Below are 26,247 nucleotides of genomic sequence, written 5' to 3' on the forward strand. Positions count from 1 at the left end.
GGAGTGGGTGGGTAGGGGAGCAGGGGCAGGCGTGGGGTATAGGGAACTTTCGGGATAGCATTTGAAATGTAAATAAAGAAAATAATAATAAATAAATTTTAAAAATTATAAAAAAAAAGAAAGAAAAGAAAAGAGGATATAAGTGGTATGAGATCTGGTAGCCTGGGCAAAAAGACCTTATATTCTGAGTGAGATAGACAAGCATGGGGAAGATTTAAGGAAAGGAGTGAAGTGAGAACTGGTGTGTGTTTTTTAAAAGATTTACTATAGAGCCAGGTGTGGTGGCGCATGCCTTTAATTCTAGCACTTGGGAGGCAGGGACAAGCAAATCTCTGAGTTCAAGGTCAGCTTAGTCTAGAGAGTGAGTTCCAGTACTATCCCAGTGACAGAGTCTCAAAAAACAACATCAGAAGATTTACTGCTGGGTCTTATTGGTTTTCTTTGACTTCAGAGAAAATTATGACATAGATAGTAATTTAAACACAGACTTGTTCACAGTTTCTGTATGCCAGGAGTTTTGAAGAGCACCCACTTAGTTGGACTCTCTGCTCAGGGACTCATAAGTGTAGCATCAAGGTGTCTCATTTGAAGCTTGGCTTATTCTTGTTAGAAAAATTCACTTCTGAGAGATGACAAGATGGTGATGCCTGGTTTTGTTAGTTCTCCTGCTCTGTCATATCCTCAGTTCCTAGCCCTGGTTCCTAGTTCCTAGGCATGTGATCTTTTACAGTCTGGTAGTCCAGCTCTTTAAAGCTAGCCAGTTTAAAACCCACAATTGTTGAGGGGCTTTCTATATCAAAATCAAGCAAATGACTTGCTATTGCCTTTGCCATCGAATATGAATCAACCAAAAGAGTGACTGCCCACTATTAAGCACACAGTTTATATGAGACAGGTATAAAATACAGTGAGAATTTGAAGGGTTATTTCATAATTCCACTTGCTACAGGGAGAACAGAGTTGTAGAAGGGACTAAATTGTGGATGGGTGAAAAAGCACTAGAAATCTCTAAACTAGTGGAGATTTATGTAGATGAATTTCCTAGGGATTGTATTCAAATGCAAGTCTGACTTCAGGAGACTACTGACAGCTGGCCCTCCAAAGGCTTGAGCTAGTGTGGTGATGGTAGAGATGAAAGCTAGTCAAATCAGAAATATATTTTGAAGACAGATCCCACATGACTAACTGAGGTGGAGATCTGAGACCTATCAATGATTTGCAAGCTCAGAGAATGGCAAAGATTATTAGGAATTTGTTTCCGAGCAGAAATCAAGAGTTGCAGTTTGGAAGATGGGTACGGTAACATATGCCTTTAATTCCAGCAGTCTGTAGGAGACAGAGGCAGGTGGTTAGGTGACAGTTTGAGGTCAGCCTGGACATAGGGAGTTCCAGGACAACTAGAGGTTATAGAGAGATCTGGTCTCAAAAAAAAAAAATTCTATCTTGTATATGATAAGATCCAAGTCAGAGTGCTGACGAAATGAAATGGACCAGAGAATGGACCAGAGTCATCCTACTTCTTTGTCACATGTTATTTGAGACTTAAAATAGTATGCTTTGTGAACTGTGGCTATATAACTCTTCCAAAGTGAGTTTAATGTACTATTATTTTAAAATGTAAACCATGGAAAGGACTTATTGATTCATCCTGCAGTTCTCTATGCTTCTTTCACACTGATGTTTGTAAAATAAGCAGCATTTTCTGATCGCCATGCTAAAGTGTCTCAGAAGTGAAATCAACCGATCACTACTGAAACCAATAAAACTGTTCCTGGAAGCCGAAACAGGCATCACCATGCATATCCAAAACACAGTGTGCTCAACTCCTCTGGAGGAATAAGGCCAGCATTGAGAGGATGTTCTCCGCACCTATTGATTTTGATGGAAGCCTCACTGTGAGGCATTATCTGCTTTCTCCAAGACTTCAAGGGCAGCATCATGGTGTGACTAATGATCCTTTCTTTCCCGGGGTGTTTTACAGATTAGCTTCGACACACGATTAAGAGGTGGTCTTTCAATCCGGTTCACATTGAAGTTAGCCTGCATCATCTTTCCCGCTGCCGGGGGAGTGTGGTGTCAGCCGGGGTTGCACCAGAAATGTTTACTTGCGATTCTCCCATTTGAGTCATATAAACTCAGCTTCACCCATACTCATTTTCAGAAAGAAAAGCTGTGAAAATTTTATCTACTGCAGCTACGCTGCCATTTTCCTTTCCTTGTGGTGACTGCAGAAAAGCTGAGAAAAGTTTAAGTCTTGAACTTACAGTAAATATTGCAAACATTTGAATGAAACTTTAAATTTAAAAAAAAAAGTCCACTCTTAGCTTTGATCCAATGAAAGTGGGAGATGATGAATGTCTCCGGGTGGGAGTGAACAAAGGCAGTGAAGACTACTTATTGGATCAGAGGGATGTTCATTTTGTGGAAGAGATGGAAATTCTCTCACTGCACCCGGAAGTCTTGATAGATTATTTTGATTTAATATGGTTACATAAGTCCTGATTGTCCGAATAGACAGTAAAAGGATTCTTGGTGATTATTTTTTTCATAAATAAGACTTGAACAGATGGAAATCAAGCCAAGTCATTTGGCGGCAGCAGTGACAGAGGATCTGAAAATGGCCACCACACGTGATTTGCTAAAGATTTCATCATCACCTCCTGGTGCCTGACCTTTCAGTCTGCAGCTGAGCATGACTGCTTACCTTACATACACCTTGGCTTTCTAAAGATTTGGAAAAAGTAACAAAGAAAACAAGCTATTGATGAACCCTGAATTTGGGGTGTATAGGTGGGCCTATGTTTTATAATATTTATGATTTTAGGGAAATTCTACGTGAACACATCTTTTGCTGCAAGCCCAGTCTACATCATACTTTACTTGTGATGTGAGATATGATGAGGCATTTAAAACCCAGCCTCTAATCAAGGTGTAATTACTTTAAAAATATGCCATTTTCTACCATTCTAATCTATTCTTTTGTAATATATTATTTGATAATGTTAAAATTTTTAGTTTTTCCATGGTAATTCAAGAAACTAATTTCCTTCTTCTTTCTTTTCCCTAGGAGCACTAAATCAAAAAAATTGGGGAAAGAAATATCCAATGTGTAATAGCCCAAAGCAGTCTCCTATTAATATTGATGAAGATCTTACACAAGTCAATGTGAATCTTAAGAAACTGAAATTTCAGGGTTGGGATAAAGCATCCTTGGAAAACACGTTCATTCACAACACTGGGAAAACAGGTAACATCCTTGCCTTTGCCTTTGACAGGATTTTCATACTGAGAATATTTTTAGATAAGATGCATTTCCTTTCAGTGATATGCTAGGAACTGAACAAAGGCTAATAGTAATGGGCCAAACAGCACAGTCAGCACTTAGGCAACGTTTTGAAAACTCGTACAAAAAAAAGTAACAAATAATATCATCATGCAGTATTTTCTTCTTGTGTAGTGAAAGTGGTCTTGCAACTTGGTGGTGTTTTTAAAAAAAGGTAATGAAATTATAGCTAGTGAAATTTTTCACTCGGTACATAGTCAGACACTTGGTCAGGATTTCCATATCTTGGGCATCTGAGTTTGATCTTGGATGCTCAACTTCATGCTATGATCAATATTTGACTATGACAAAATAATCAATTATAACCAAATTGCAGAAAACCATGTAATAGTCCTTTTATTTGGGAAATTTAAAATTATAGCTTATCTACCCTTAAGTATCTACTATAAGCATCTTTTATGAGATTATCTCGTTTTTTCAAAACGTAAAATGTAATTCCTTAAAAATTCAAGAAAGGTCTGGTAAACTACACATAGATACAATAATTTTCAATATTTGACATTTTGGCTATTTTGCTTTGACATGAAACAGTTTTTCAGGAAATTGTATAAATACAAGTGTACATCTTTGCAGAAATTAGAAAAAATTAAAATTATAATAGCAGATCTATTAGTGTTGTTTTACAATGAATAAATTCTTCTGTATTTCATATTAAGATAATATAATTAATAAATGTAATAATTTGATTTCACTTTCTTTAGAGCAAGAATTTTTCTCTATCGTTGCCTAACTGATAAATGTTTAATATTATTTGAATGAATAACTAAGAAAATTTTGGCATGTTATATTATAATTCAAATAATAAAAGTAAATTGTTCCAAATCTTGACAATTTAATACAATTTTGTGAGTGTTAAAAGCTGTGATTTTAACATATAATCTCTGCTTTGTTTCTTTTAAAGTTCAATGGTTAAGTGCTTGTTCCTTACAGTCAGCCTGTTTGGTTTTATCAGTGGTCATTCAAATGACAGTGTAAACCTTGGAAGAGGCCACTTGCCTTGTCTGTTACTCAGTTGTCAGATCTGTAGCAGAGCTTACAGTGGTTTGTGCTCCCTAAGGTTATATGAGAATCAAGTAGCTAAGAGGTATAAGCAATTGATACTTACCAAGTGCTTCATAAGCTACATGTGCCATTGTTTGCATTACTGACACCGTGCTTGACATTTTTTGTTTGTTTGTTTGTTTGTTTGTTTTTTCGAGACAGGGTTTCTCTGTGTAGCCCTGTCTGTCCTGGAACTCACTTTATAGACTAGATTGCTCTCGAACTCAGAAATCTGCCTGACTCTGCCTCCCAAGTGCTGGGATTAAAGGTGTCTGCCACCATGCCCTGCTGACATTCTTATTATCATAATCAATGAAAGCTTATATCACTAGCTGGGTTAGTAATGTATGGGATTTAATCACTACTGCCTGTGTCAAATATGAGTTGACTGAGAGACATCATCGTCTTTGCACTAAGCTCTCAAGAGAAACATTATCCTTTAGATTACTTGTAAAAATACAATCAATAAAATCTTCTGTGGGACTTGGGGAAGTTTCCTGTTCTAATGGTGGACACTCCAGGTTCAAATATGAAATGGCAAAATCCTCTCATATGATGGGACTTGCCAACTGCTTGCTGAAGACAGTTTGTGGAACCAGATGACATCTGGACAAAAAGTAGAGATTAGATGGAGCAAAAGGAATGGGGGTGGGAAGGGGGCAGGAACAGGCTGTCAGTGAAAGGTGAGAGCTCTCCCAGGGACTTTTCTTTTGGCTTCCTTTACTATGTTCCATTATGATCATCAAGCATCTTGAGGCCAGAGAGCCTCGGAAGAATGGCAGTCTCAGTTAACCAAACAGATTAAGTGGGCCGCTGTCCTGTGGTGAGAGTCAAACTGTGGTCATATCTTCAGGATCCTCGATTTGTGGCAATAAGGTGCATTAAGTGCGTTAATACGAGGGCAAACTTAAAATGCAAATGACCTTACAACTCTTAAATCTGTCAATTGAGTTTTATCTTAAGTAGAAGGAGATTCAGTTAAATTCCTAATTTTGGTTTTCAGAAACTTAGATGTAATATTTTGGATTTATTTTTCCTTTAAATAGTGGAAATAAATCTCACCAATGACTACTATCTCAGTGGAGGACTTTCAGAAAAGGTCTTCAAGGCAAGCAAGATAACTTTTCACTGGGGAAAGTGCAATGTGTCGTCTGAAGGATCAGAACATAGTTTAGAAGGACAGAAGTTCCCACTGGAGGTAAGTGGCAGCTGAGGTTTCAGGCTCATCCTCTGCTTCTTTGAGAGTTTCTCTAACACAGACTTTGACTGGCTGTGTAGGTGAGAATTTAGAACATACAGTTGTGTCTTGATGACTCGATCAATACGCGTTTTCTTTCCAAGTCTGTAAGCTCAATGAGCATAAGAACCATCTTTAGTTCTCTTCTTCTAAATACCCAGGTTGCAACTTACTAGCTTATCAATAAATGCAGATGAGGAATTGAATGAATAAGATAATAAAAGGAGCGATGTCATCAATGTACAGCAGAACGCTTTCAGTCAAGTCCTCTAATTAAAACAAGGAAAAACTCTTATGTTTAAAAGTAGAAAAGTTTTAAGTATGATAAATGATGTATACAGATAGACAGTTTCCTATGCTTCTCTGAAGTGCTGGACCTTCTGGGGAGTAGTTTGGTTTTTGTATTAAAAACTTTTTTTTTTATTTTCTGTATTTTATTATTCAGAGTATAACACCAATAATTATAAATATGCCTCAAATTCTATGTGTAAAGATTTATTTACAATATTAAATATTGAAACAAAGAGTATGATTAAATGCATTATAATTGTATAGTAGACCTTGTAAAAATTATGTTTCGAATGATGTATTTACACAAAAAAAGTTTCATGTTGGAGCTGGGGAGATGACTCAGCTAGGGATTTCAGTGTTCCTGAACAACATGGGAGGAGGAGATAGGAGACTCCCCAGGAGTTCCTTGGAATAGCAACAAGAAGACCCAGCTTCAAACATGTGGAAGGCAAGACTCAATAGCCAAGCTTGTTGTCTTACCTCTATACCCACACCATGGCATGCCATTAACACACACACACACACACACACACACACACACACACTCACACACACCCTTCCCAACTCAAAATGTTTTATCCTACTAATGCATTAAAAATAATACTGTGAAAATAGCCTGATCAGCATTATTTTTCCAGCTTTATAAATCATGAAAACTAATTACACAGAGATTGGGTTAAATGACATGAAGTTGTACAAATTACTTGATTTGCTTTCACTCCTGTCCTATGAAACAGACATATTATATGAAGTTAAAGAAGGGAATAGGTTTAATACTATTTAAAAGTCATTCAGAGAAACCATGGAAAGGTGAACAGCAGCTCTCTTCTGCTGACAGCATTCTAAGTGCCTCTTATTTTTTATTTTAAAAATCCTCAAGTATATTCAATGAAACTGTATGACTTCTATAATTCATAGTAGTTGCTAATAATACAAGTCAAAACATATCAGGGTGAATCCTCTGAAAGAGTCAAAAGGCCTTTAAACATGTAGACAATTACATTTATGGATTATAACCATAAAGGATTATGTATCAACTATCCAAAAATAAAATCATATTTATTAAATGTTGTCAAAGAAACAAAAACCAACTATTTAAATATATAACATCTCACATCTAAGGTTTAAGCTTTCAGGCAATATTACCTACTTTTTAAATGACATTTTTTTAAAAAAAGCTATCCATAAAAAAAAAAAAAAGCCTTGAGCAATCAAAATAAATACAAAAGACTGTATGCATTAAATTCCAAATAAATATCCTCTTCAAAAGACTGTTTTGGAAGGGTTGCTTGTTGGCTTTTTCTTTACTCTATTGCTTTATAAAGATGCATTCCAGGCTTGAGATATAGCTCAGGGATTAAGAATTGTGTACTGCTCTTGCAGAGGACCCAGTTCAGTTCCCAACACCAATGAAATGACCCACAAGTGCCAGTAACTCCATCTCTAGAGCATCCAACTCCCCCTAACGGTCTCTAACAGCAACTGCACTCACCTGCACACACTTCCACCAAGACATATACATTACTTAACTGAAAACAAAAATAAACCAAGTCTGCAGAGTTGACTTAAGAGCATCTGTTGTTCTTGCAGAGGACTGAGGTTTCAATTCCCAGCACCTGGAGGCTCAGAATCATTTGTAGCTCCAGTTCCAGGGGATCAGATGCCCTTTTCTGGCCTTCTCAGGCACCAGACATACACATGGTGCACTGTCTAACATGCAGACAAAACACGCATACACATAAAATATAAAAATAAATAAAGTATTAGAAGTATTAGTTGTACAAATAGGACCTCAAAGAAGCATCCTAGAGCCTACCCATTCCTCCTTCCTCCCTTCTCCCCTCTTTCTCCATTCTTTCTTCTTTTCTGTCTTCTATGCCCAAGGATACAAATGATAGCAAACTTGCTTAAGTATATCTGTAATTGAGAAATCATTTGGAAAACACAGAGAATATAGAACTGTATAGTCTGTAGATTTTTCAGTAGAATTTACTAAGTTGGTTGGCTTCTCTGTTACATCTCCTCACTGGCTTTTGTGAAGTGCTTCTAATAAAGCTACCATCATTACATTCACAGATGCAAGTCTACTGCTTTGATGCAGACCGATTTTCAAGTTTTGAGGAAGCAGTTAAAGGAAAAGGAAGATTAAGGGCTTTATCCATTTTATTTGAGGTAATTATTGTACATAGGTTTATACCTAATCTCTTCTTAAATCATAGCTACTGACAGTTATATATATATTAACATAAACACTTTTACAAGCTGAAGGGGTCACAACCTTAGCGATCACTCATGGTCATTTCCAAGCAGCCTTTCCCTTGGCTGGTATGTTTTTAAAAGGACTCATATTTATAACTGAATAGGTTTCTTCCATCTGGAATGGACAGTTATAAGTATACAGATATGCCTGTCTATCCATGATGTATCTTAACTCATTAGTAGTAACTGTAAGTCATGTCATTTCCCATTTTTCTTTTCATAATATAAAATGTAAAGTTACCTGACTTTTATTTATTTTGTTTTTACCTTGCTGTTGGAAAAAAAAACCACACTTGGGACATACTGTCCTTTATACTTATTTGGAATTTATTGTTAAGCAGTTAGTCAATTGTTGGATCCTGTTTTCATAAGGCCATTCTTCTCTAACAGGTTGGAGCTGAAGAAAATTTGGATTACAAAGCCATTATTGATGGGACTGAGACTGTTAGTCGTTTTGGTAAGCTGTTAAGATTACAAGATGAATGGCTATGGGTATCTGCAGTGTAACAAAAATCAGTCGTAAAAGATAGAGAGGAGGATGGGTGTGGTGTCTTTAAAGATGAACTTATCTCACTTCCCATACTTGACCACTCTGTATATTTCTCACTATGTAAATAACCATTTATAAGAGAATTTTGTGCCATAACAATTACGAAAACTTGGGCAATGAAGAACATGCCTTTAATCTTAGCATTTGGGAATCAAAGGCAGATAGATCTCTGTGAGCTCAAGGCAGTCTTAGTCCATATGTCAAGTTACAGAGCAGCCAGCAAGGGGTACTGTCTCAAATAAATAAATTATTAATGGACTAATTAAAACTTTAAAGTATAGACTATGAATGTAAAGAGAAGTCTGCTATTTTCTAAATTCGTTCTTAAAAAAAATAATCTGATTGTAGTATGCTTTTTAAACATTCTTCTATTCGGAGTCTGCGTTGTTCATCACCTTAAAGACTCTATGAGACCAATTAATTTTTACAAACACTAAATTACGAAGTGAAAAGAGAATTTTACTCCAGTGGACACCTACACCTTGGTGGTTTTCTTGGCAGATGAGTATTTCAAAGAGGTAAGATATTTGCAAGAAGAAAGATGTTAACATTGAACAGGATGGAGTGTACTCTATATTTATTATTCTGCCTGGTGGGCACCTAAGTGGATCTTGTCAAATCCTGTTGACAACACTGGTGACAGGCTCAAAACCTGTGGTTGCTATTTTACACTTATTAACAACCCACACAACCAACATTCATCCTCCCCTGGTAATCAATAAAATGAAAGCTATTACTTTCTAGAAAACCACCAAATCTAGAGCCAGAAACCAGACTCACATAGACTGTTTCTTGAAGGCAAAAGTCCAACTTAGGATTGTTTTATCTTCTTACACTTGCGCGTCAGAATTGACTGACCTTTTCAGACGTCAGGAATATGTGGAATCCTGCAGTGGAGAAGCCTGCTCCAGTCCTTCTCCTGTAATCGAAAGCAAGGTCCAGCTGAATCCCCGCTTTGTCCACCTAGAAAGCAAAATTCAACATTGTCTACCATGAGCCTCACTTAGTTTTCTCTCAATAAGTCAGAAAGTGGATTCTAGTCAACTGAAAGAAAGGAAGCAGGTTGGATTTCCACAGTTCCTTCAAGGTGTATAGAACCTAAACAAAGACTATTTCTGTGTTTTACATCAGCTCACGGGACAAGAGAATCAAAGGATTAACTTGTGAAGTTATAGAATCGACTCTGTTTTCTTTTGAAGTCTAGACCATCCCCTAGAGTACAGTGTACTATGGAATTCTATTTTGGGCTGCTAAGCAATTATTATAGGGAATCTTAAAGATTGAAAGTAGTTCTTACCCTTAGACAAAGAGACTCTAGCAGTGCCTCCAGACTTCCTAATCCTGACCCATGTTCTCCATATAAGGAGAGTTTAAACAACCCAATATTACAAACGTCATGCAGAATATAAAATCTTCTTACTATATCTCAGGCTGATTTCTCATCTACATTTCTCTTGAAAAGAGAAACCTCATTTCTCGTTGAGAACCTCTTCTTTCTGATCTTCCTTTCACCATAGCTATTCTGTGCTGGACATTGTTGTATCTGTAGACTGAGAAATCGGTGGGGGCTTTGCAGAGATATAAAGATAAAATATTAATATTCTTCAAGCAGGACACACAGAAAAGTATTAGTGAAATCTTTCCTACTGCAAAGAAGAGATACTTCCAGGTAATATGATCAGTGATTCTCAAGTGGAAGGTCTCATCAGAAAAACTTCTGCTGCTTGCTCAATTGCAGACTAGGCCCAAGGATCTGTATATTAAAAACTCTTTACAAGAACTTCTGAGGTGGCTCCGTACATGCCATTGTTGTAAGTAGTGGTTGGTTTTAAATTCTCCGCAGCTTAAATTCTCTTAGTGCTTGTCTGCACTGTGGTCCTCAGTTATCTGTCTCTCTACCTCATTGTTTGTTTGTTTGTTTGTTTTTGTTTTTTTTTTAATTTTCAACCTCCCCACAGAAGGATCTAGCAAGTTGGTTGATCATCTGTGTTTGAGGGAATGGATTGAGATGAATGCTGGAGGACTAGTGCAGTACTGTTGACCCAGGTGTCCATCTCTCATGCACTTATTCAGAAGACATTCATGATTACTTTCCAAATCACAAAATGTCGCCATAGTCCAGTTTTCTCAGTAGATGGTGGCATGACTGAAGATAAAAAGAACCATAATTGAAAATTCTATGCGCTATCTAGGACAGAATTTTGGGACAAACATGCAAATACCAGCTGTAACAAATACCATGAAGTTTTAGCCTCTCAGCAAGAAAATATGCTTGCTACTGAGCATCATACAATGGCCATCACAGAGTGGCCATCTCAGTGTCTATGACAGAATGAGCAGAACACACTACCCAGTACTCATTGTCCATCATACACTGAACACCACTCAGTTGGTAGTAACATAGTAGCCAGAAAAAGGACCATCATTCAATGACAATCAGTTGGTGTTCATAATCTAGGGTACATCAGAATGTCCCCCTCTTAATAGCTGTCACACTGTGGCCAACAAAAGAAAAGGAAGAGTGGATTCTGTATTAAGGAGAAAGAAATAAACATTTTCTTTCTTCTTTTTCTTCTAACCTTCTTCACCTTTAATGTTTGTCCATATTCCAAGGAAATTCTGTGCTCTACACCTTCACAGAGGTCTCAAACCTTTGTTCTCTCTGCCCTGCTTCGAGATCTTCTGGCATCAATCCATCTTCTCCCGGGTACCAGAACATCAATTTCTAACTCTTTATTTAATTAGTATAGCCCACAATCATATTTTCATAAGACACACATAAAAGAAATTTTATCTTTAGTAGATTATTTAATCAGCAAACCATCAAGCCTTCAGAGCAGGGATCAGAAACTGGAGAATACCCACAGATGAATAGGAAAATTCTGATCAGCTCCTAAGAACTTGAACTGCGATCTGAACCCTGATAATCATCTTTATCATTTTTGAAATTATAATTTAATCACACTTCTCTCTTCCAGTCCCTCCCTCCCAAAGCTCCCTTCATACAATCCTTAAAATTCATGGCCTATTTTCACACTGTTATTTCTTAAATATAACCTATGTAATACATACAATGCTACCTATTATGTATGTTTTCAGATCTGACTACTTAGCACTGGACAACCAATTGGTGTGCCCATCCCGGGAGAAGACCACTCGCCTTGCTCATAGCTTTCCTCAGCTACCTAAAGTTCCTTGTGTAGGGCTAAAGCCACATCGGCTTTTCCCAGTCCTAATTCGGCTCTAAACTCTGATAATCTCATCTTGATCTTGGACATTTCACAGACATTAATCCATTACGCCAAACAAAATGTAAACTTTCTAATAGACTAAATTAAGATTTTTATTTGAACTTGGAGAAATGTAGTTCAGTCGAATAGGTTTCTATGTGTAAGATTTAGCTTTTAGCTCAAATGTTCTAATCTTAATTATTAACCATACCTATGAATAGCGTGATCAGGAAATTGAAAATTTTTTTTTTGTTTTTGTTTTTTGAGACAGGGTTTCTCTGTATAGTCCTGGCTGTCCTGGAACTCACTCTGTAGACCAGGCTGGCCTCGAACTCAGAAATCCACCAGCCTCTGCCTCCCGAGTGCTGGGATTAAAGGCATGTACCACCACGCCCGGCTGGAAATTGAAAATCTTGAAAGCACTTCCTTTGACCTGGGTTTTAACTTTGGCTACATGTCGGCATCATCTGGGGAGAGACTTAAAAATGCTTTTGGCCAGGCTCCACTCCTAGAAGTTTTATCTCCAGTGGCAGAAAGTCTGTCACACTGGTGTGATTTTCAAACTCCTTCAGTTATACTAATAAGGTGCCACCTCACGTGTAGTAAATTGGCTTCGGGAACTACTGTGCAGTTAATGAACTAAATTTCACAGATAGGGCAGAAGACATGTGTTGGACTGGGGAGTGAAAAAGATGGGCAAATACAAGAGGCAGATCTAGCTAGTGAGTCAATCAATGGATAAGGGCAGAACAGAAAGAGTTGGATGCTCAAGGTAGTGCTATGGACAAGCACTGTTTGAAGACCCAAAGTAGAATGCACCCATAATTGTATAGGGATTTTCTAATCCGCATGCAAGTTCATGTACAAGAATATACATAATACAAATAAATGTAAGGATAGCTGTATATAATTATAATTGTGTGTATGCATAGTATATTCTCAATACATTTTCCATTTTTTTTAGTTCCCTGCCATCACGATGACTACTTTTTAAGGCCAGGCCCCATGAAGACCAGGCTGGCATTAAACTCACTGTGCCACTTGAGATTGGCTGATCCTCTTGACTTTGTGTTTTACAGAAAGAATTACAAGTATATGCTGCCACTCTGGTTTTATTTGGTTCTTGGGATCAGATCTGGGCTATCATAGGTTCTAGGCAAGCAGTCTAGCAAGTGACCTGTATCCTCACTGCTAAATGATTTTAAATCCTAATTATGGCATCCTTAAAGTTTGTATCATTTCTCCTTTCACAAGTGACTGGGAGCAGAAACTTCAAGCTACCTATGTAAAGATAACTTCTCATGTTAGTTTGTAAAAGAGAAGACACTTTTAGACCTATAATCCATCTAAAATTGGTTAATATTTGTAATCTACAGCACAGAGTTAAAGGTGAGGGTATAGCACAGTGGCAAAGTGCAAACTTGCATGCTTAAGGTACTGTGATCAGTCCCTAGCACCCAATGAATGAATGAATGATGAGTGAATAAATAGGTACTTGAAAATCACGTGTTTCCTCAAGTATAATTAATACAGTTCTGCTTATTGAAAGTCCATTAACTCTCTACTACCTATTACTATTTCAGCTATAAATCAAGTAATCATGTATGGATGGATCTTTATTCTCCTTTATTCTTTTTCCGTGTCTGCAAAATGTGGTACTCTCATGGTTTTCACAACCACATATGGTCAGCAAGACTACCCACCTAATAATGACATTTCTCTAGCATTTTATCATCCACGATTATTTGATTTACAGACTCTGTATTTTATTTAAACTTTACAATCAGCATTCCAGTTCAGATAGACAGCATAGAGAGTGGATCATGACATTAGTCCTAGCACTGGTCTACATAGTGTGTTTCAGGACAGTCAGAGCTACCCTGTGGTAAACAAACAAGCAGATAATCATCAACTACAAAAACACAAACTCACAGAATGCACATGAAAGCACAGACACACAGATACGCACGTGTGCGCGCGCACGCACGCACGCGCGCACACACACACACAAAACCTTCTGAGATTTTTTTATTAAAAATTTGTTGAACTTGTAAGTCAATTTGGGGAAAATCAGATCCTAACACAATATTTAATTTTCATACACAGGCCATGGTCCTTTCTACCTTTTTAAAGAGTTTTTGTTGTTGTTGTTGCTCATTCTCTCTACACTACATTACAATATAGATACTATTCATATATAATATTTGTTGCTATTTTAAACCCTGTTGATTTTACTATTGATAGCTTCTGGGAAAAGGAATATCAGTTTTCTTCATTGTAGTGACTCTGAGAATGTCAACCACATCCCAGGGCAGGACTCACACTCAGGAGTAGTTGGCCAACACAAAATACAGTTTTGTTTGTTTGTTGTTTTGTTGGTGGTGGTTTGATTTGGGTTGGGTTTTTGTTGGTCTGTTTTTTAAGAGAGAGAAAGGTCATGCAGTGGAGTGTGGAGATAGGAGGGAGGAAGAATCTGGGAGGAGTTGGAATAAGGAAGGGGAAGAATATGGTCAAAATATATTATATGAAAAAATTAAAGAAAAATACTTTTGTTTAAATCTGGTGTAGAAATACAATTGGTATTTTTCTGTTATTATTGTTGTGCACCGGGACTTTGATTAATTCATCTATTAAGTTGAATGGTCTTTTAAAAATGTTTCCCAATATACATGTTTAAATCAATTTTATTTTGAAACATGCAAATGTAGTGTATGATAAAAGTAATACTAAACTTAAATGAAAAAAGAGGACACTTTAAGCACCTTAAATTGGTTCTGCATTGTCTGTGAAGATAATAAATGTTCTTTGTCTGCAGATAAGCTTACTTAATTTCCTTGCCTTACAAATTCTTATCAGTGTAATTTTGTTTGTGCCCTTAATTCTTCCTCTTCTTTTATTCTTTAAAGCATTTCTTAAAAAGACAAGTATTTGCTCAGAGTACAACACATGCTTATTCCCATAATAGTAATATTTTTATTATTTATTCTTTTCTTCACAATGTTTGAGATTGTTCTCTGTTACGACTGAATTTTCCTTACCTGCCATTAATAGCATTTTGTTGTGCTCCCCACATAGCAAAGTGTTAAAAGGGTGGGAATGTCCTAATATACGAGACAGTACATCAAAGAGCAGAGGAGCATCAGTTGGTATTGATTTTGAAATTACAAAGAATCCAGAATACAAGGAATTTTGGCTCAAAACAGTTAGCTTTCTTTTTTCTATTTTCCCTGACAATAATCACTTAATTACTTTCCCAAGAGTTTCCTCAGTCTCCTGCTTCCTTTAAAAATATTTTTTCAGAGTGACTACATAGTTCTTTTGGCAATTGCTTTGGGAGTGGGAGTGGTAGCCATTTCGACCACCGTTTATTTAGAAAGCCCACTTTTTAAAAGTAGTATTTCATTGAAATAGAATTACATCATTTTCCCTTCTCCTTCCTTTATGCCCCCAGGCCACCCCATGTCCCCCTTTACTCTCAAGTTGATAGCCTCTTTTTCTTTAATGTTTACTGTCAACCACATTTACATATATATGTATGTGTGAGCATGTACATATGTGTATGCAAAACTGTATATAAATACAAGCTGCTGAGCATGCTTAGGTTGTCTGTGGGTGTATGCCTTTTAGGGATGACCACTTGTCATTGGACAACTAATGAGGGAGCTCAACCTTGAGTGAGGTGATTTTTCCCTCTCCCAGTCCTCATTGGTTATCTATGGTTCTTTGTCTAGGGGTGAGACCCCATGAAATTTTCCTCCTTTCATGTTAGCATGCTGGTTACTATTGTCATCATTACGGTCTTATTCCTATAGCCACCCACATCTAGGAGAGACTGTTTCCCAACTGACGTCCTGGTATTCTGGCTCTTCAAATCTCTCTCGGTCTCCTCCTCTGTGATATTTCTTGAACCACGGACGCACAGCCATGTGCTGCTTGCAAATTGTGATAATAACAATTCCTATAAACCTTGAGAGCTTTTCTCAACACTCCCGCCCCATTTTGAAGAGCATCTCCTCAAGTAAGCCACGTAGGCCTCTAACCCATGATCCTCCTCCGCCTCATCCCCGCAGGCGCTGGGATGAAGTCATGGGCCCCCCCACCCCCCACCCCCCCNNCCACCCCCCGCTCGCTCAGCCCGTGTTTGTTCCCTTTCTTTTGTGTTTACTATCAGACAAAAGGGATGGTATGAGGCACCCTTGTCTCCTTCTTTATTTCTAAGGGAAGCTTTCAGTAAGTTACCCTTAAACCAATGCTTATTTCAAATTTAATCTTTAACAGTCTAGGCCTTTGTTTTTGCATTCTGTGAACTTAAATGATTTTTTTTCAAAAGATGTAGCTGACGTCTATTGAGGTAATCATATATTTCTTTATCTTTTTATATGAAGTGGTCTTTTAAAGCATCATGCTGCAAGACAAGATATTTAACAACCTATAAAGATATATTTAAGACAATTAGTATGCTCTCTCTATGTACTTAATCATATATACATGTTATATATGTGTATAACAGTTAAACTTAATTTTAACTAAATATGTAGGTAAGGATGTGTCCCTGTGTTATAGCAGATTTAATAACTAAGTTCCAGTGTTGGGATTCCAGCTGAGCTGTGTATCATTACTTCATAGGAAAGCAGGCTGCTTTAGATCCGTTCGTCTTGCAGAACCTCCTTCCAAACTCCACTGAGAAGTATTACATTTACAATGGATCATTGACATCCCCTCCCTGCACAGACACCGTGGAGTGGATTGTTTTTAAGGATACAGTTAGCATCTCTGAAAGCCAGGTAATCTCAGAGGTTCATGTAATGAAGGAATTTGAAGCTTTTGTAAAAGCATTATTTTGTAGCTTTGCTGCTGTGTGTCATTTTAGAGCATTTACCGAAGCTTTTGATGCAGGCGTGTTAAACGATTTGGTCTTCTTTCCAGCTGGCTGTGTTCTGTGAAGTTCTCACAATGCAACAGTCTGGGTATGTCATGTTGATGGATTACTTACAAAACAATTTCCGAGAGCAACAGTACAAGTTTTCCAGGCAGGTGTTTTCCTCATACACTGGAAAGGAAGAGATCCACGAAGCAGGTATGTATTGAAATATCATTTTTTTCTGTGCCCCTCAAAGACTCGGCAGAGATGGTTATTTTTGGTGTGGTGGAAAATACACAAGACTTTGAAATGTTTGAATTAACTTTTCTAGCTTTAGGCAAGCAATTTAGCTGCCCTGGATCGTGGTTCCCACATCCTCAAATGAGAATTTGAAAACTCCATTCTTCCTCTATGAATTTTTTACGGGTGAGGAAAAAATTAGAACTGGTAAATAGAAGCAAGTTTTCCAAATCCCACAACAATAAGCAACATAGCAACCTGAGTAATCCAAATTCACTTTAAAGCACACGCCGAACCAAAAGCTACAGAAGGAAAAGGAATAAGAAGCTGAGATGTTCAGACATTGGGGTATCACGTCTGGTAGATATGATCATGGCTTTGAGCTGGAGATAGAAACCTGAACTAAACCTTAATGTAAGATTATGGTACATACACCTATGTTGACAGTTTCAAGAAAAGAAATTAAGCAGCTACTTTACTGAATTATCATTATTAAACAAAACTGTCCTTGGTTTCCTTCTTCTGGGGAAAATAAGTTTGTCTTTGTCATAACCAACCAATAGAAAAAATGGGGGGTGTTTGGGTTACTTGCGTGTGTCCTGTGCCTTTTCTGGCTGACACAGGAGTCGGAAGCCCTTACAAAACCAGATGACACAACCAGAGGTATCTCTAACTTTGAACTTTCAGTTTATATACAACTATAGTAACCCATGAAGAAATAGTTGAAATTACCTTCATTGTGGGGTATTAAGATTTCCCAAACCAGATTCTCTTTGATTTCTGCCCTGCACTTAAATTTTTTATATGAATGATACTAATTTAATAATCAACCTGTTAAACCAATCTTTAACGTTCATGCTCTTATTGTTTTAATACACTATTTAGAATTGTTTGTGATCCAACAAAAAGCATGACAAATATTGTCAAATAACTATATCTAGTGTGATATTAGCATTCAAAGTAAAATTTGATTCCTTGTAAAAGTGTTTTATATCCATAACAAATACTTGAATAGTCTTTATAAGGAATAATAGGTAATTGCTTAGAAATACTAAAATGAACCTAAACCACATCCCTTTCTAAAATATAATAGACAAAACAACAAATTAAAAATATAATTTCTTTTCCGTTGTACTTTAAATCACATTTTATCAAAACTCTGGATGGAAACCTAGTTCTTTAAGAATAAGCTCATAGTCTGTCACTTAACATAGGGTCTTCCATGCTCACTGATACTAATGCTAACCCTTCAGGAAGGTTTCTTTCTTTCCCACTAAACTCTTTGAGGTTCTCTGAAGCAGGGAAACCCATTCTCACAGGTCATATTGAAGATATTTTCTCTATGCCCCGTGCCTCTCATCCTCTGTCTTTACATCTTTGCCCACTCCTTGTTCTCTGAAAGTAAAGACATCCCTCCATTCAGAGACCATCTCTTATCCCCACTATGTGTGAATTTGTCCCAGGCACAGGGCTACTCTCTGGTGGCATCATAACCAGGAGATCAAGGTAAATAATGCTCATCTGGATTCTGTTCAATATGCCCAAGTATATGTTTCCCAGTAACAACCAGACTATAGCAATTGTCTGGGTGCATGGCTCTCCCATTGCCCTCTAGGCCCATGACACAACTATGTATTTTATGTCTTTATATGCATTTCTGAGCTAAACCAAATCACTGAATATTAACTGTATGTCTGAAGGAATCATCTTCCTTATAATACAAGCATGATGATGCTTAATAAGTATACTCTACACTGTTCAGTGTATAATCCACATGCAGCTCTGAATTATCATAGGTCAATATAGTCATAATTACGTTAAAGGCTTAACTTACTAGTATTCACCATAAACAATAGTAGCTACCAACTATTGTGTGGCACTCCCTTACCTCGAACCAAAGTGTATTTACATTTAAGTGTATTATACTTAAGCTTCACATCACCCGCTTCGTGATGCTGGCCAACATTTTCATGGTTTAAAGTTTGGGAAGCTGACACTGAGTGATTTGTCCCCATTTACACAGCTAGAAAGCGATGATGTCAGCATCTGAGCTCAGGTGTCTCTGACTTTAAAGCCTGCCATAGCTCTTTCCACTTTGCCTAATACTTTGAAAGGAATATAATTTTGTAATAAAATCAATGACCTTAAAAAACAAGGTCAGACAGAGACACTCACTGCAGTCTCCATGGTCCTCGGTGTTCTGAGTTACAATAAGTCAGTGAAGAGGTTACTGCGGAAGGCAGGCAGGTCTCACATGGAACATACGAGCATCACTCTTACTCCTGTCAGCTGCTCGTGGATGTTGTCACACTATCCCACAGCTCTGCAGCAGCATTGTTATGGCTGTAGGAGTAATATGTGATGCACGTTTGTCATTTTGTTTGAACATGATTAAAATATCAGAACTAACTAGGAAAGGGTGCTATTGTAAATAGATTTATTCACTTAAATTGGAGGAATCTTCTGTTTCCTGTCTTACACAACATGCCGTTTCTCCATCCTTACAAATGGACTTTTCTACGGAAGCGTCCTGGTCCTTTACTTTTAGTCAGGCTGCTTTTTATTGCCTTGCTTCAGAGCTAATGCACCTGCCTCGCATTCTTGGTAGATTTTCACCTTTCACGGCTCACTGTCATGGAATAAAGGACAGTCACTCTCCTGTAGGCGCAGCCTTCTTCTCTCTCTTGATAAGTGAGGAACAAAAGAGAGAATTAAAGACTAGGTTGAGGTTCACTGGTCCCTTAGCCTTTGGGACTGCAAGGAACATGTGCTATTGGCAGCAGGCACAGCAGGGTTGAGTAGATTTAGATTTCCAGACAAGGCAATGCTAAGTTCTTCTTCATTTAACATTCTTTGGAAAATTTTTACGTGCTCAGAGTCTTCAAAAGAATGCATAACATACATTCCAGAATCACGATAAAAGACAGTTTCAAAAAAAAAGATTTTAATTTTAAAAACAGTATCTGTGTCATAATAAAATTAAGAAAAAGATACAGTGAATCTACTCACTCACTCACTTGAACTATGTCACTATGCAGTTACAATGATAATTCTATTTGACAATAGTGTATATTTAGCATGAAAAGATAATTATATAGTAATCTTACAGATTCCCATTGTATAATATTTTGCATTTGATGAACTTGTAAAAACAGTGAGCTGTGTGCTATCTGCAGTTGAGAAGGGAGACTTGGGAATGGTTAGAATAGGAGCATTTATTTATGTTCTGGGATAAGTTTTTCTACCACAGTGGTTTGCATTACAGTAAGCATTTATTATTATTTCATTTGCTGAACATATCCCTATGATAGTTCTCTTGATAATAAATAGACCATAGCCCTTCTTTTTGAAGCTGAATTTGTCAACAGTTTAGGGTAGAATCCAGAATCCATTTGATTTTTAACCAAATTTAATCTGAAAATAAGGCATTTTTGTGGGTGCTATGGTTAAAGTAGAAAATCCGAGTAAGCTCACAAACAACACTAAAAATTCTTTTAAGTGTTATGATTCAAAATTGACCACTTAAAACTCAATGTGCTTTTAGACTTTTCACTCCAATTAAAAACATATTTCATCTCACAATGGTAAGTATGTTACTTAGTGATATTGAATGAATCTCTAAGAAAGTATTTTAACTGTCATATAGTTTTCCAGTATTTTGTGAAAATTTATAAAATATTTTCCTCGGTCTTGCACATTCAGGGTATATTTTCACCTTCTACCTTTATAAATATCTAACGTCATTTTGGTAACAGCAGAAGTAAAAAGTATGATAAAAAAATTGTCAGAACCTTGCTCTTAATAAATACATTATAGATTCGTGTATTTTCAGCATACATACCAAGTCATGGCACAAAGCATGTGACTCCCTGTTTCCAAATGCACTCTGAGATGAAAACCCAGACCATATTCATCTTTACACTTCTAGCAGCCTTTGAGAATTCCCTGCATCAGAATGTCACTGCTCTGCTTTTCTGCTTTGATGTAAGGTTGCCATTTCTTAGAAAGGCACGTCGTTTGGGCATCATAAAGTGGACATGGTAGATTCTAAGTATCATAGGATTTAGTAGAACCATCTGATTGGAAAAGCTTTAGTAGAGGCTGCTTTCTAAGCAATAAGTACTATAGACAACAATTCAAACCTGTATAGAGTAGGAGAAGTTCACGTTTATTCCCAGCCCCTCAAGTACCATATGCTTTCTTGTTCTTTTTTTTTTTTTAACAATTTTTATTAGATATTTTCTTCATTTACATTTCAAATGCTATCCCAAAAGTCCCCTATACACTCCTCCCACCCTGCTTCCCAACCCACCCACGCCTACTTCCTGGCCTTGGCATTCCCCTGTACTGGGACATATGATTTTTGCAAGACCGAGGGCCTCTCCTCCCAATGATGGCCAGTGAGGCCATCTTCTGCTACATATGCAGTTAGAGACATGAGCTCTGGAGGTACTGGTTAGTTCATATTGTTGTTCCACCTATAGGGTTGCAGACCCCTTCAGCTCCTTGGGTACTGTCTCTAGCTCCTCCATCGGGGGCCCTGTGTTTTATCCAATAGATGACTGTGAGCATCCACTTCTGTATTTGCCAGGTACCGGCATAGACTCACAAGAGACAACTATATCAGGGTCATGTCACCAAAATCTTGCTGGCATATACAATAGTGTCTGCATTTGGTGGCTGATTATGTTATGGATCCCCATGTGGAGCAGTCTCTGGATGGTCCTTCCTTCTATCTCAGCTCCAAACTTTGTCTTTGTAACTCCTTCTATGGCTATTTTGTTCCCCATTCTAAGGAGGGACGAAGTATCCACACTTTGATCTTCCTTCTTGATTTTCTTGTGTTTTGCAAATTGTATCTTGGGTATTCTAAGTTTCTGGGCTAATATCCACTCATCAGTGAGTGCACTCTCCCACTGAAGAGCAGGGGCTCATTGAGAGCATGGAGAAAACAATCTGAGCTTCAGAGACCAGAGAGCATTTACTTCCAAACTCAGCGCCAGTTCTTTATTACATAAAACTCGTAGAAGTATTGATGTTATAAACTACTATATCTTCATCTATAAAATGAGAAGAATTACATTTGGTCCCCTCAGAGGGCTGACAAGAGACTCAAACTGAGCTAAAATTTGCAATCTACTACCACGCCTTAGATGAGTGAGCTACACACTCAGTGACTGATGTCATTGCCACATGTCACATGCATGAAGAAACAAGAAATCACAGTGAATAAATAGAACTCTGTTAAATTTGCATGGTGAGCATTTAAAATAATTTGTTATAGAGTTATGGAATGTACTCCAAGTGTTAGCTAGCACTGTAATGAATGTAATATAAAAATTTTAAAGGAGTAGAATATAGTATGCTTTTCAAGACAGAGAGCATGTTGGGAGTATCTTCAGAGCATAATGTATCAGAACCATGTAACATAAGGCAATGAACTACAAGATATTTTCTACCATTTCCTTGGAAATGTCATTATGAATTATACATTAGCAAACCTACTTTCTGGGAAGTCGGTAGTTGGAAATAGTGTTTGTTAGCATCGCACCTAGAAAGCACTAGCTCTAATTATAGTCAGGAAAGGAAAAAAAAAGATCATTTACTTCTTAGACAATCATGCACTACAAAATTAAACTGCTGATAATGTTGTTCTCAATCCCTGGAGAAGAGCATGACAAAGATGTACATGCACAGTCAGCAAATGATGGCATGACACTCCCCTAGTCACACCTATCGGCACTTTCTTACCTTTCCACATTTTTAGCCCTGGTTCATGCAACTCAGAATATGCTTCTTCCCTCCTGGCAAGCTTCATGGGTTTCAGGACACACCCAGAACAAGGAAGGCCAAAGAGAATTAAAACCTAGCTGTGCATTCTATATCAACTTGGTTAACAGAGAGATTTGTGATGACCAAAAATTCACTTGTCTTTCTCCCCTACCTCTTTTCTGCCATCTTTTCTTTCCCTGCCTTTTCCTTTTGTCTTAAGATACTCAGAATGTTGTTTGGTAATTTTGTCACTTTTTTTCTTGATGTAGTACATGTTCTTCCACACAATGTAATAGCTAATTAACCACCAACCTTTATGAAAGCTAAAAGTGACACTCTACAACCTTAAGTGGATACATGTGGCTTTTGATGAGTCCCATATGGTCCAAGTAACAGTTGTTTATTTGGCTCTGGTTTATTGTCCATTTCTCTATGATGGAAGTCCAGAATTTACTAACTAAAGACACATGAAGCTTTCTGAATGTCCATCTTAGAAATTGACGACAGGGATGAGCTTCCAATGAGCAGGAACAACAGCGGCACCTACATACCAGTAGTAACCAGAACCAACTTGAGTGGAGGGTTGGAACTGGTTTTAATCTAGAACAGATATGGGTCCCTGATAAAAACTGATCTGGTAGGGCAGGTTCTTTGCCTATGAATGATACCTAAGCACTTTCTAGAACTCTATATGTTCTTCAGGAATCAGTTCCTTGTTTCAGCCACTGTTGCTTAAAGAATGTGTAGCTGTGATCCAGATTTAGTGTAACTTGTGTAAATGAAATGAAAGGCACCATTTGCTTCCAGTAAAGTTGATGAGACCTATACAAGGAAATTATAATTCTGTTATGGTTTAAATTTGTGTTAGCATGTATTTAATATCTAAATACATGGTGCTCTAAAAAGGAATTCTAGATTTTCAGTCCAGATAAGTGGCTGATTAGAGTTTATATATTTCTAATAAAACAATTACCCAAATTTCTGGAGAAATGATTCAGTGGTTACAAGAACCCACTTCTAAGAGTGCCTACTAGGCTTGCAGAGGCCCTGGGTTCAGTGCCTAGCACCAATGCAGGTCTGCTCATAGCCACCTATAATTCCAGCTAGAGAGCGTCCACACTCTTTTCTAGACTACACCATTGCCTTCATGCAATGTGCACAATTCCACACAGAGACTCATGCACTGGATAGTCATGTAATCTAAAATAAAAATAATAGGTTAGCTGAGGGTTTATATTACTAAATTATTGTTTATCAATTAATAAAAGAGATATTTTTAATGTTCTTGTTATAATAAAGCTATATATATATATATATATATATATATATATATATATATATATATATATATATATATATATATATATATATATATATATGTTTCACAACATATAGGTTTGAGTTTGCAAGCCAAGGGGAAACTTTCCATGGAAGGGAAGCATTTTTATTTTTAAAAAGCTTTATGGAAGCCTATTACTATAGAAACCTCCTAAAATACATACATATTTTACATGAGTTTAAATTGAGTAACCATATTATAAGGGGGTGGTAATACTCCAATTAAACATTGTATGCTACCAAGAAAAAGACCCAAGAATTAAGAATGAATTCCATCATTTTGAGTTGTTCCATGATTTTAAGTTGAGGATCTGATAGGATTTCTAAACTTTATGGACAATGGTCATCACTATCAATTACACTCCAGAATTTAACAGTAAGATCCTATTGCTGAAGACACCGTGTGCTTATGTCATAAATATGGAGAGATCTATCTGGTCCTCAACTGGAAGCTTCAGCCTTCTGGCCCACATTCATTCTGCCTGAAGGCGCCAAAGGAGAAAAGTAATAATCATTCTCACCCAGCTCTGAATCCTGAGAGCTACAACGAAGATTCACCTGCAGATATGCCCGCTGGTGCACTAGTGGCACAGACATTACAGGTGAAATCTACACTTCTTAAAAACTGGATTTAAGGCCCACTCCACAAGATGGAACTCATCCATACCCTACGCTGTCAACAAGATCAAGAACCTGTAGCTATAGATAGGCCATGGGCCCTAGGGAAAAGTCTACTTACATCATTCTGCTAAATGAATATAGCAATAACACAACTCCTAATGACATGTCCTCATATGCATAGACAAGTGAGTGACTCAACCTGGACTGGAGATTTTCTTTGCATTGTATGGTAACTAACACAGAAATTGATGAGTGGCCAAAATGTAGAGCACAAGAGACTTTGGGAGGCCTAGCTTTCAATAGGATGTCTCTGCCACACTGCTTGCTTGAAGCTCAAAGACCTATACAGAGAAGGAAGAGGAAAGATTCTGAGAGTTGAGGACGTAAGGAAACAGCATCTTCCAGCCACAGCTGGAGCAGGTGCACTTAAGAACCCACAAAGATTGTGTCAGTGCACACAAGACCTGCACAAGCTCAAGCCAGTCAAAATCTCAGTACAAAGGAGTGGAAATGAGCATAAATCTCACTTCTAGCAAAGTATTTATTTCCAACAGAAAAACTACTAGGAGAGATAATGTCCGTTTCCTTCAATTGAGTGACACTGTACACTGTAACTACTCCCAAGACAGGTCCCACGCTCAGGAGTAATCAGCCAACACAAACAGGGCTTCACAATTTTAAGAGACAGAAACCACGACATTGAGTGGTTAGGAAGGTAATGATCTGAAAATAGTCGAGAAAGAAGAATGAAGAAATAAAAGAGGAATACATAAGCCCAAAGTATTGAAATAACTGAAACCTAATAACAAAGAAATATAACTTCATTTGGAAAGTGTCATTTCATATTGACCCAGGTGCTTAACATCTGAATCATCTCCTATTTGTCACTAGTAAGATCAGACAGACACGAACAAGCCAGAGAAGCTTGACAAGACTGATCCATTCTTATCCCCTTGAACAAAGCTCAAGTCTAAGTGCATCTAGGAACTCCACATAAAACCAGAGACACTGAAACTTACAGAGAAGAAAGTGGGAAAGAGCCTTGAAGATATGGGCACAGGGGAAAAATTCCTGAACAGAACAGCAACAGCTTGTGCTGTAAGATCGAGAATCAACAAATGGGACTTCATAAAATTGCAAAGCTTCTGTAAGGCAAAGGACAATGTCAATAGGACAAAATGACAACCAACAGATTGGGAAAAGATCTTTACCAATCCTAAATCCAATAGAGGGCTAATATCCAATATATAAAGAACTCTAGAAGTTGGAGTCCAGAAACCAAATAACCCTATTGAAAAATGTGGCCAGGCGGTGGTGGTGCATGCCTTTAATTCCAGCATTTGGGAGGCAGAGACAGGCGGATTTATGAGTTCGAGGCCAGCCTGGTCTACAAAGTGAGTTCCAGGACAGCCAGGACTATACAGAGAAACCCTGTATCGAAAAAAAAAAGCAAAACAACAACAA

The 26,247-nt window shown here is 37.5% G+C and overlaps 1 protein-coding gene across 4 annotated transcripts in view; it reads left to right on the forward strand.

Moving 5' to 3' along the window:
• Ptprz1 (protein tyrosine phosphatase receptor type Z1) overlaps positions 1-26,247 on the forward strand; it is a 180,066-nt gene that overhangs the window by 83,269 nt on the left and 70,550 nt on the right. For all 4 annotated transcript variants that reach the window (XM_021191650.2, XM_021191651.1, XM_029534829.1 and 1 more), the window contains exons 3-8: positions 3,068-3,247; positions 5,431-5,582; positions 7,989-8,084; positions 8,562-8,628; positions 16,578-16,735; positions 16,878-17,028. In XM_021191650.2, the coding sequence (XP_021047309.1) occupies positions 3,068-3,247; positions 5,431-5,582; positions 7,989-8,084; positions 8,562-8,628; positions 16,578-16,735; positions 16,878-17,028 (804 nt within the window). The remainder of the gene's footprint in view (positions 1-3,067; positions 3,248-5,430; positions 5,583-7,988; positions 8,085-8,561; positions 8,629-16,577; positions 16,736-16,877; positions 17,029-26,247) is intronic.

Source organism: Mus pahari, chromosome 2, assembly GCF_900095145.1.
Source record: "Mus pahari chromosome 2, PAHARI_EIJ_v1.1, whole genome shotgun sequence".
NCBI classification, from domain to species: Eukaryota; Metazoa; Chordata; class Mammalia; order Rodentia; family Muridae; genus Mus; species Mus pahari.